This window comes from Conger conger, chromosome 9 (genome assembly GCF_963514075.1).
Source record: "Conger conger chromosome 9, fConCon1.1, whole genome shotgun sequence".
Taxonomy (NCBI): domain Eukaryota; kingdom Metazoa; phylum Chordata; class Actinopteri; order Anguilliformes; family Congridae; genus Conger; species Conger conger.
Genome location: NC_083768.1, coordinates 14,457,982 through 14,468,685, shown reverse-complemented (window position 1 = coordinate 14,468,685; position 10,704 = coordinate 14,457,982). Strand labels below are relative to the sequence as shown.

The window sequence follows — 10,704 nt, the reverse complement described above, 5'->3', positions numbered from 1 at the left end:
GCTGTAAAAAAATATTAAACCAAATAAACTCTTTTCTCAACTTGAATCAATATTTTGTTATTTTAGATGCTGGATTAAATCTTGTGGAAGGTGATATTGTGTACGATAAGGTGAGTTTACAGTTCACATGTAGAAGTCCACTTTTTATTTTGAGTGTTAGATTTGTGACACGTGCAATAGATTTGTAACAGCACTCTCAGAATCAAAGGGACGAAAAGTGCCTGAAAAGGTGCAAATGCGTGTTGCTGGGTTGCTTTTTTTTCTGGGAAAACATACTGATTTGTACCTTAAGAGAACATTGCTTTACTTTCAGTGTGCATTTGGGAAATTTGATCCGTGAAGAACAAAAATGTACCTCCACTGTCACTGTATTTCTGAGAGTGTATGCATTGTGTAGCTCTCCACACAGTGTTCAATTTGCTGGTCCTAATAGACACTCACCTTGTGCTTCAAGCTCTTGTAATTATTTATGGGGATAAAAATAAGTGGGAGCCATTTTCTTATTTCATGCTGTAACATTAATTCAGTGCATCAAATTGTATTAACTGCAAACAGCTATTCTTTTCCCTTCACAGCAAGATGTTCAGTGTATAATCAACTGTAATGGAGTATATAATATTTGAGCATGTGAAATATGTTAAAACTGAATCACACAACATATTTTATTTTCTTCTTGGGTGAAATGAATTGTTTGTACAACCCACATCTCTCATCTACAAGCACAGGTTGTCTAAACTAACAGTCAGGTGTGATTGATGCAGAAACAAGGCAGAAACTCCATTCTGGGTGATCAGTACAGATGGCCAACAACAATCCCCTACTATCTGAAGACAGTTTGGGTAAATCTGCACTGCATATGTTAACTTGGCACATTCATGTACAGAATATGAAGGTTATAAAATTGATAGCACAATCCTTATTTAAGAACCAAAATATAATTACCAACATGTATCTTATAGTCAAATTCTAAATCATATTTTAATCAACTGCGCAACAGGTCAACGGTTGAAACACTTGTTTGTTGAAAATATGCTTGTGGTTGGACGGACCAATTGCCCTTACATGGCAATTACAAATGCTTGTTATGGACTAGTCACTTCCAGATACATTTTTCTTGAAATGCAAACTGTAGTTAACTGTAGTTTAACCATCCCCATATCTTCTATGTCAGTACCAATTTAGTTCAACAGTTTCCGAAACATCATGTCTAATTCAATTACTGCAGTGTTGTTCAAAGTCATGTTACTCAACAACATGAACACTTTCTCCTTTCTTTCATCTGTGATGTGACATGTTGCAGAGATCAATGCAAAGGCGTGATTCTGAAGGCCTTTGAGCAGTATCGACTGAAATCCTGCATCGACTTCAAACCCTGGGAAGGGGAAGCTAATTATATTTCAGTCTTTAAAGGCGGTGGGTAAGTTCCTAGTTAAAGTAACTTAAAGTAACTAAGTGACCAAAAGTTATACCAAAAAACATATACAGTATATCTCATAATTGAAGATAAGCCACTTAAGTATTAGGGTTGCAAATGCAATGGTGAAAAAAAATCATAAGCAGATTGCATTATTTATTGGTTTTTATAAGGGTTATATAGTTTCATAATCATCATATGGCAGCTCATGTAGTAGGCTATATTAGCAAGACCCTTAAGATGAATCATTTCATCCAGAGACAAGTTAACAGCATTTAGCCCAAAAAACCTAACTAATAAAAAAAACAAAAAAAACTAATACCTCCTAACAAGACATATCTTATACGATATCTAATATATTCTTGGTGCTTTGCTCGGTAAAAACTTTCACAAAGGTTTTTTGGTTTTCCCTTTGAAAAAAAAAATGTATTAAAATAAAACAAATATCATTATTATTGTTAGTAGTAGTAATATTAGTTGTAGTAGTATTCATTGACAAATTATAGAAATTATTGAAGCATTACAATGAAATGATGAAGCTCTTGCGTGGACAGGTATGGATATAGCAAACATAATGTCACAGAAGTCCTCTAATATGATTGGGGGTTTGTTTGCGCTGAAGTATGTTAATATTTCGAGAGATCAACAGGAGTGGATTTTAGAAGTTGAGTGGCCGGTGCATGTGTGTTCTGTAGATGTTTCTCCTCCGTGGGGAACCGGCGCGTGGGAAAACAGCGGCTCTCCATCGGCTCTAACTGCGACCGCATCGCCACTATCGAGCACGAGTTCCTCCACGCGCTGGGCTTCTGGCACGAGCAGTCCCGCGCGGACCGAGACGACTACGTTAAGATCATGTGGGACCGCATCTCTGAAGGTAATCTACTGCCCCATGATGCAAGGGGAGCCAACACATCGTTTCGCCTACATGTGTGGCAATCTCTCAATATATCTTTATTGTTCAAGAGGAAATTTTAGTGGGTCTTGGCAATAATATTGAGTAATAAAATTTAACTAGTATAATAAGTATAAAATACATAGGCCCCTAGCTTGCGTATCTGTATACATATTCTGTAAATATACCATACTACATATGTAAATAGGCATGTAGATACAGGATAGTTGTTTTAATTTGTATTTTAATCTGTTGCATTTGTAATTATCTTGATACTATAGTTGCTTACCTTATTACTTACTGGCTTGCCTGTTCATCGCGTGTACTAAACCTGATGTTCATGGATGTAGACAACTGATTCGTTGTGAATTGTATCTTCTCCGACCTGTTCTGTAGTTCTCATGGCCTTTGGGATGCCGTTATTGTACAGTACGTCGCTTCGGCTGAATGTGTCCGCTAAATGAAATGTAATGTAATGTAATGTAAAGTATGCTACTTTTTTGTGTTTATGGGCCCAAACTGGCATCTATCCAGAGTTGCTCAGACACACATTGCAAGCATAAGCAAGTTTAAAGAACTGCAGCCTGAGTAATTATTGTGGTATGAAGTATGAGGCAGCAGAATAAAACAAACTTATGCATGATATCAATATAAATATAGTGTTTTAACATGTATTTACATATCAATCATATGCAAATGTGGCTAAATGCAAATTACCCAGTGTAGATATGGAGGCACAGTGAGATGTTTAGTAAAATCATCTGTAACCTATTGGGACAGTAACAGACTCGCACAAAGTTGAAGTGCATTGCAGTTTGATTGAATAAAGACCTATGTGCTTTTAATGGTGCTGCCTGTCCAATGAGGACAGTAAAAGTAATGAAGTATAAAAAAGTTTGATCATCATATCTGATTCATATCTGTTGTTCTCAGGGAGAGAGCACAATTTCAACACCTACAATGACACAACATCCAGTGCACTGAATGTGCCATATGACTACGGCTCCATGATGCACTACAGCAAGAACGCCTTCAGGAACGGAACCGAGCCTACCATCGTCACCAAGATCCCCGCCTTCCTGGACGTGATTGGCCAACGCATGGAGTTCAGCGACAACGACCTGCTTAAGCTCAATAGGCTCTACAACTGCAGTAAGCCTCCTGATTGGTCTGATCCCTCTAATCTAATTCTTATTGCTGGTGCTGTTCTTCAATCAAATTATCAAATGAAATCAAGGTTATCTATTTGGAATTCAGTTTTAGATTGATTCTTTTTTGAGACAGAAATCTTACATTTTTTAAAAATAAAATGAGGACACAGTATCTTCCGAAAATGTATTATTGAACGATTAAATACTGTTTAACTGGCTTCACAAAACTGTATATTCTCATCATCAAACACACCCAGAATAAAATATCTGTATTATAGCGCATTGCATTAGTTTCAGCTATGACAAATGTGTTCCTATTTGTAGTTTAGTAGTTTAGGCCTACTAAACATTGAAATAGGCACAATTTCAGAGAATTTGAGATGAAATAATGTAAGCATTTTCAGTGTGTTTATTTGGGCCGCGGCAGTTGATTTTTACTTTCAAAACTTCCAAAAGTGGTTGGAAATTGCACCCTGAAGGAAAAGTCCAGCAGCAGCCGTGTAAAGCCCTGAGAGAGCACTGTTGCTGATGGCGTCTCCTTCGCAGCGACGGGGTCGACGTTCTTGGAGACGTGCAGCTTCGAGCGGGAGAATATCTGCGGGATGATCCAGGGCCAGGGTGACTCCGGGGACTGGGGACGTGTGATGCAGGTCCCCGGGGGGCCCCTGACGGACTACACACACATGGGCCGGTGTAAAGGTGAAGATAGACAGACGTCTGTTGCGGCTTCACGTCCCCCTGCACCCAACCCCCCCCCCCCCTTCTCCTCAGCAGATAGCCATATGACCGTCTCCTTATCTCCAAGTTCAAGGCGCTGCTGATTGGCTTACGGCCTGGGAGACCATAAATGAATTATAGTGCCCTCAAGCAATCAAGAGCTCAGAATCCTGGGGTTTTATCTGCGGATAGTGTCGTTTTTTTTAAATATATTGTTGTTTTGGAATCTTAGCGTCATATCCATAGCACTGTTTTTGCTATCTAAGTTAGCTTACCGGTACTTTCTTAACATTCTTGAAAGTGAATTCAAGTGAACAGTCTTTTGATTTTCAAAAAGACGGAACAAACATTCTCATGACAACAGCAACTTACTGATATAATTTTTTTTTTTCCATGAAGAAAATGTTCTCTGTAAATAGGACGACGTATCCTTTTCAGTGAAATGTTACATTCACAATGTAAGAATGAACAGAAAACCTTGATGTGACATTTACAAACAATATATTCCACCAATGTGAACATCCTTTTATAGGCCAAGCCACTAAAAGTGAACTAGTGTTCAGCTTCAGGTGTAGCAACCATCTATAACAGTGCAAGAGCCATAAACACTGATATTCAGGTTTCCACACTGGACTTACTCACTCATGTAATGCAGTAGAGGCCATCTATGTTACCATATTGGATAACATGAGAAAAATGACACACACACACTCCTCAAGCTGCAGCTTGCTGAGTTCTCACATTTGTGTGTCTCAGTATTACTAAACTTGTGTTTGCTATTCTTGTTTGGCTATGTAAGCTGCTTATTGTTGTTCTTACATAAGTGGTTATAGGTATATGCACTTTGTTGTCACTCTGGATAAGCGCATCTGCCCAAATGCCTATAATATGAAATATGTAATATATAATATATGCATGCATGCACAAACGCACACACATGCACACACACACACACATCTCCTACTTTACCTGTCACCTCACTGTGGAAGTTCAGCAATGCAAAGTTGTAGGGGTGGCCTGTAGCGTAATGGTTAAGGCACATGAGTGGGACCCACAAGGTCGGTGGTTCAAATCCCGGTGTAGCCCCAATAAGATCCGCACAGCTGTTGGGCCCTTGAGCAAAGCCCTTAACCCTGCATTGCTCCAGGGGAGGATTGTCTCCTGCTTAGTCTAATCAATGGTACGTTGCTCTGGATAAGAGCATCTGCCAAATGTCATTAATGTAATGAAAAGTGGAATACTCTATTTATTAAGTGTTTTTGGCTCTCAGACTCTGGGTACTTCATGCACTTCAGCACAGCGACTGGCCCGGTAGGAGCCCAGGCCCTGCTGGAGAGCAGGTTCCTCTACCCCAAACGAGGCTTTCAGTGCCTGCAGTTCTTCCTCCACCACAGCGGCAACGTGGAGGACCAGCTCAACATCTTGGTGCGCGAGTACGACAAAGCCAACCCAAACGGCACACTGAGGTTCAGTTCATCCAAAAGGTTACAGGTAAAGACCCAAAAAGTTTATGTTTATAGTTAGTATGTTTTTTAACCTTGATGAAGTGTTATATAATTCACGGGTAAGGTATAAGTGCCTATTAATGCTTACTTTGTGCTTATGAATGTCCTATTAAGTGCATATGATGGAGATATCGCTCTGATGTAGGAACCTTTAAATATATTTTAAGTTGTACATTATACACTCAGTGACCACTCGTGCTGATCAAACATCAATAAAACAAAAATTTCTAAGCTAAAATTTCGGCAAGACAACAATAACATTTCTGCATTATTCTGCGAATGACAAGAGGAGAAATCTTCGTTTCTTAACGTATTTTCAATGAGTAAAATGTGGGGTTTAAAACAGGAGTTGTGAATTTTGTACACAAATTGCTCTCTTGCCAGCTGCACCCCAGGACCGGTGGGAGCTTCATCACGTGAGCCTGAAAGTGAGCAAGAAATTCCGGGTTGTGTTTGAGGGGAAAAAAGGGGTGGGGCCCTCCACAGGGGGTCTCTCCATAGACGACATCAACCTCTCTGAGACAGAGTGCCCAGAACACATCTGGCGCATCGAGAACTTCACCCACATCCGGGAAAGTACGCCCGTCGGGCAGACGATATTCAGCCCCCGCTTCCTCTCCAAGGAAGGGTACAGCTTCCAGGTGAGCCTGTACATCAATGGGACGACTCAGAACCCCGACAACATGGGCGTCTTCCTCCACCTGACATCCGGGGAGAGTGACAGCTCCCTGAAATGGCCCTGCCCGTGGAAGCAGACCACAATCATGCTATTGGACCAGAACCCAGACATCCGCCAGCGGATGTCCAATCAGAGGAGCGTCACCACGGATCCCACCAAAACTGAAGTTGGCGGTCAGTATGCAACTGCTGTTGTGGTTCAGGTTAAGTGGGTTGCTAATGGGTACAATAACAGAGCCCCATCAGCAAATTAAATCTGCTGCCTTCCACTTATAAGCCCATTTCTCTGGACATTATATTACACCATCATTGTGGTTCATTGACAATGAGCTCTTATACCAACTTTACCTTTGAGTTATGTGTTATTAACAAGTCAGATGAAAAAAACTGAAATGAAAGCATCTACTATATAAAACCTTGGTCAGCAGTGAGCACAGGTGAGATTTGAGTAATGGTAGGGGTGTTACAGGACTGGGAGTACAGGTGAGATTTGAGTAATGGTAGGGGTGTTACAGGACTGGGAGCACAGGTGAGATTTGAGTAATGGTAGGGGTGTTACAGGACTGGGAGCGCAGGTGAGATTTGAGTAATGGTAGGGGTGTTACAGGACTGGGAGTACAGGTGAGATTTGAGTAATGGTAGGGGTGTTACAGGACTGGGAGTACAGGTGAGATTTGAGTAATGGTAGAGGTGTTACAGGACTGGGGGTACAGGTAAGATTTGAGTAATGGTAGGGGTGTTACAGGACTGGGAGCACAGGTGAGATTTGAGTAATGGTAGGGGTGTTACAGGACTGGGAGCGCAGGTGAGATTTGAGTAATGGTAGGGGTGTTACAAGGCTTTGAGTCCAGGTACTGATGGTTGATGTTGACCTGAGGACATCTCTCCGTTGGTCTGCTCCAGAGGATGGAAATATGATGTACTTCTGGGATGACCCCAGGAATGTGGGGGCCCCGGTCACCGAGCCGGACGGAACGCAGTACTTCCGTGGCCCTGGCTTGGGCACCGGCGTGTACCTGACTCACAGCAGGGCAGACAGCCGTGACTTCATCAAAGGAGGAGACGCCATCTTTCTCCTGACCATGGAGGGTACGGAAATCGAAACTCTCCCAGGACTGCGAGAAATGACAATACTATAAATGACTATAGAAAAGCTATACTCTCAACATTACATTCGCTTTTAGTTAAGAATTTAGTAAACACATTCAGAAAAGGTTCATGTTCAATATTCGTGTTAGTATAGATGAGGCTAGAAAATTAAAATGTTTCAGCATTGCCTTGCATTGCCTTCATCAGTTAAATAGTGTTGTCGACTGATGGCAGGCTTATGTACTAAATCTGTAGTACCACTGCTTGTTATCATTAATTCAGCCCTTACACAAATATACTGAATATTCAGAAAATAAATTGAACAAAAGTTACAGAAAATACACTATTTTGTAATACGTAAGTCAGTAAATATATTTCCACAGATGTAGAATATATTGCAGTATGTTCCATTTCCATAATCATTCTCTCCGTTCCAGACGTGTCAAAACTTTTGGAGACTCAGCCAGTTCCCCCAACGACCAAGCCCACCACCAGCCCCGCCCCCACCGCCAACAGCTCACACGCCCCTCCCACTGATGGCACCCTGCCCACTGATGGCACCCCGCCCACTGTGCCTCCCGACAACCCCTGCCGTGACATCACGTGTGAGAACGATGGCGTGTGTGTGGCGGAGAAAGCGGTGGCTGTGTGCAGGTACACTCCCTCCTCCGCACCGTGTGGTGTTACACTGCGTGATGAATCTGCTTTTTCGGGCTGAAAGCTCTCACTACTGTTATTAACAGTCATGTACATGCTGCCTCTGTGTATATCGCACATATCTCAATTATCAGGAATACTTTAACTTAAAATTTAAAACACTGCGCTTAAGCATTTTTTTTTTTGTCCTCAACTCCTCTGTTTGGTTTTGGTTTTACCAGCCAATTCATAAAAAATTCATGGATATAAAAATCCTGATATAACAGCCTTTTTTCCTCTCCTGAACTGAGTATTGATGAATTTCTGAAAGCAAATATTGATACATTTTCTGAATTGACTAAGTTAATCCCATCCTTGCCAGGAGTGTTTCAAATGCTCCTTTGAACGTGTATTTCAATGTGTAAGCAACTTAACCTGAATGTCTGTGTCCTATTTTTATGCATCTGTGCCACACACAGAGTAATGTAGGCATCCTCCATTTTGAGTGCAGTTCATAGATATCATTACTTTGGAGGTGTTTGGTATTTTGGAATGTGATTAGATGAGGTACATCACAGCTAAGTTTTTAAACAGCTGGTAGCTGGTTGACCAGTTCAGACCAGCTCGACCAGCTATGACCAGTTTGACTAGCCAAAGCTACAAGCTGTTCAAGCTAGCATAGCTGGATTTGACAGCAGGGTGGGCTGGCTGGGCTCTGGTTTTGGAACGTGCTGTGTGCCGCCCTGCAGGTGTGCGGTCGGGGATGACTGGTGGTACATGGGCGACCGCTGTCAGCGTAAAGGTTCGTCTCAGGAAGCGGTGACAACGGCCGTGGCAGCTTCCGTGTCAGTGCTGGCGGCCATGTTGGTAGTGACCGTCGTCAGTGTGGTGTGCGTGAAGAAGAAGTACAAGAAGAAGCTGAAGGAAACCGGTGCAGGCATTGTCATGGAAAATGTAAGTGTGTGTACCATAAAACTCCAGCATACAGCTCTCGAGAGTATGAGTGTGTGTACCATAAAACTCCAGCATACAGCGCTGGAGAGTATGAATGTGTGTACCATAAAACTCCAGCATACAGCGCTAGAGAGTATGAGAGTGTGTACCATAAAACTCCAGCATACAGCGCTGGAGAGTATGAGAGTGTGTACCATAAAACTCCAGCATACAGCGCTGGAGAGTATGAAAGTGTGTACCATAAAACTCCAGCATACAGCGCTGGAGAGTATGAGAGTGTGTACCATAAAACTCCAGCATACAGCGCTGGAGAGTATGAGATGTGTGTAATGTAAAACTGAACAAACAGAAGCTAGGTGGCCCATCCTGTTAGGTCACTGTTCCAGTGTGTGGACGGGCCCCATAGTCCGGTATTGAGTCGGGACCGTACTGCAGTCCCACAGGGAGAGTGGAGGTACAATTGCTAGTGTTGTACAGGGAGGGAAGGAGTGCATTCAGCTAGACAGAATGATGGAATCTCACCACACTCTAGCGCCCCCCCCAACTGGTCAACACAGCACCTGTGATCTACCCAAGGAGCAGCACATTAAATGTCTCCCTCCAGATCATGTGTCTGAGGAGAGCACGTACAATCAATGCACAATGTGCGGCTTCTGCAAATAAAGGACAATCAAGTGCCTTCGCAAAGCATTCCCAAAGCATTCCCAAAGCTTCTTGTGCATATTTCATAGTCAGGCAAAGGTGTGTTTACTTAACTCAAAAGCAAATGCATTAAAGTGTGAAACTATAAGACAATAAAACAATCTAAAACAATGATTACAATCTTAATTGCAGGGCAAAGTACATAACACTTAAGATCTGGCTCCAAAACAGTACATCAGTACTGAAGGAGCTCTTCTTACGTACATAATATTTGCATTATTTTGTCCACATTATTATTTTGCGTTTTCAGGTTGATTGAAGTGTGGCTCAATCAGTCTGTGTGCTACAGTAGTTGCAATTCACAATAACATGTTTTCGATCAGGGTCAGGAAGTCTCTGAACAGTTTTAATGCAGTCCAGTAAGACAATGTCTCCCTCTGCTGGTCTGGGTTGTGAAAATACCATGTTGAGTAATTCTCAGTTAATTAATACATTCATAATCCAATCAACTCCAGTGTCCTGTTTATTTATGCATCACAAAGAAGATGCATGATTAATTCTATTTTTACATTTTCACGTTGCTTTTTTGTTTTCTTTCAGAAAACGACATTTTGAGCTGATTTCAGTATCGGACATCCCTCAACCTGAGTTTCCAACACGATTGTATGTAAAGCAAAATATGTTCCATTGCTCTTATAAAATCATGGAAGACTATGCAAATAAAAACAGAGTGTTTCTTGCCATTAATTTAAAGTGCTACTTTCATGCAATCCATTGCAATCCGTGCTTATAGGTAATGTAAATTTTGGATGGTGCAGTGGGTAGAACTGCCGCTTCACAGCAAGAAGGTCCTGGGAACGAATCCCGGTTGGCCGGGGCCTCTCTGTGTGGAGTTTGCATGTTCTCCCCGTGTTTGCGTGGGTTTCCTCCCACAGTCCAAAGACATGCAGGTTAGGCTGATTGGAGAGTATAAATTGCCTGTGGGTATGAGTGTGTGAGTTAATGGTGTGTGTGCCCTGCGATGGA

The 10,704-nt window shown here is 41.9% G+C and overlaps 1 protein-coding gene across 1 annotated transcript in view; it reads left to right on the top strand.

Moving 5' to 3' along the window:
• The window catches only part of mep1bb (meprin A subunit beta b), an 11,459-nt gene that overhangs the window by 342 nt on the left and 413 nt on the right, over positions 1-10,704 (top strand). The window contains exons 2-12 of the mRNA XM_061255887.1: positions 67-110; positions 762-852; positions 1,303-1,417; positions 2,110-2,288; positions 3,240-3,458; positions 4,004-4,156; positions 5,445-5,645; positions 6,064-6,528; positions 7,261-7,446; positions 7,884-8,100; positions 8,832-9,036. Coding sequence (XP_061111871.1) covers positions 67-110; positions 762-852; positions 1,303-1,417; positions 2,110-2,288; positions 3,240-3,458; positions 4,004-4,156; positions 5,445-5,645; positions 6,064-6,528; positions 7,261-7,446; positions 7,884-8,100; positions 8,832-9,036 — 2,075 coding nt within the window. The remainder of the gene's footprint in view (positions 1-66; positions 111-761; positions 853-1,302; positions 1,418-2,109; positions 2,289-3,239; positions 3,459-4,003; positions 4,157-5,444; positions 5,646-6,063; positions 6,529-7,260; positions 7,447-7,883; positions 8,101-8,831; positions 9,037-10,704) is intronic.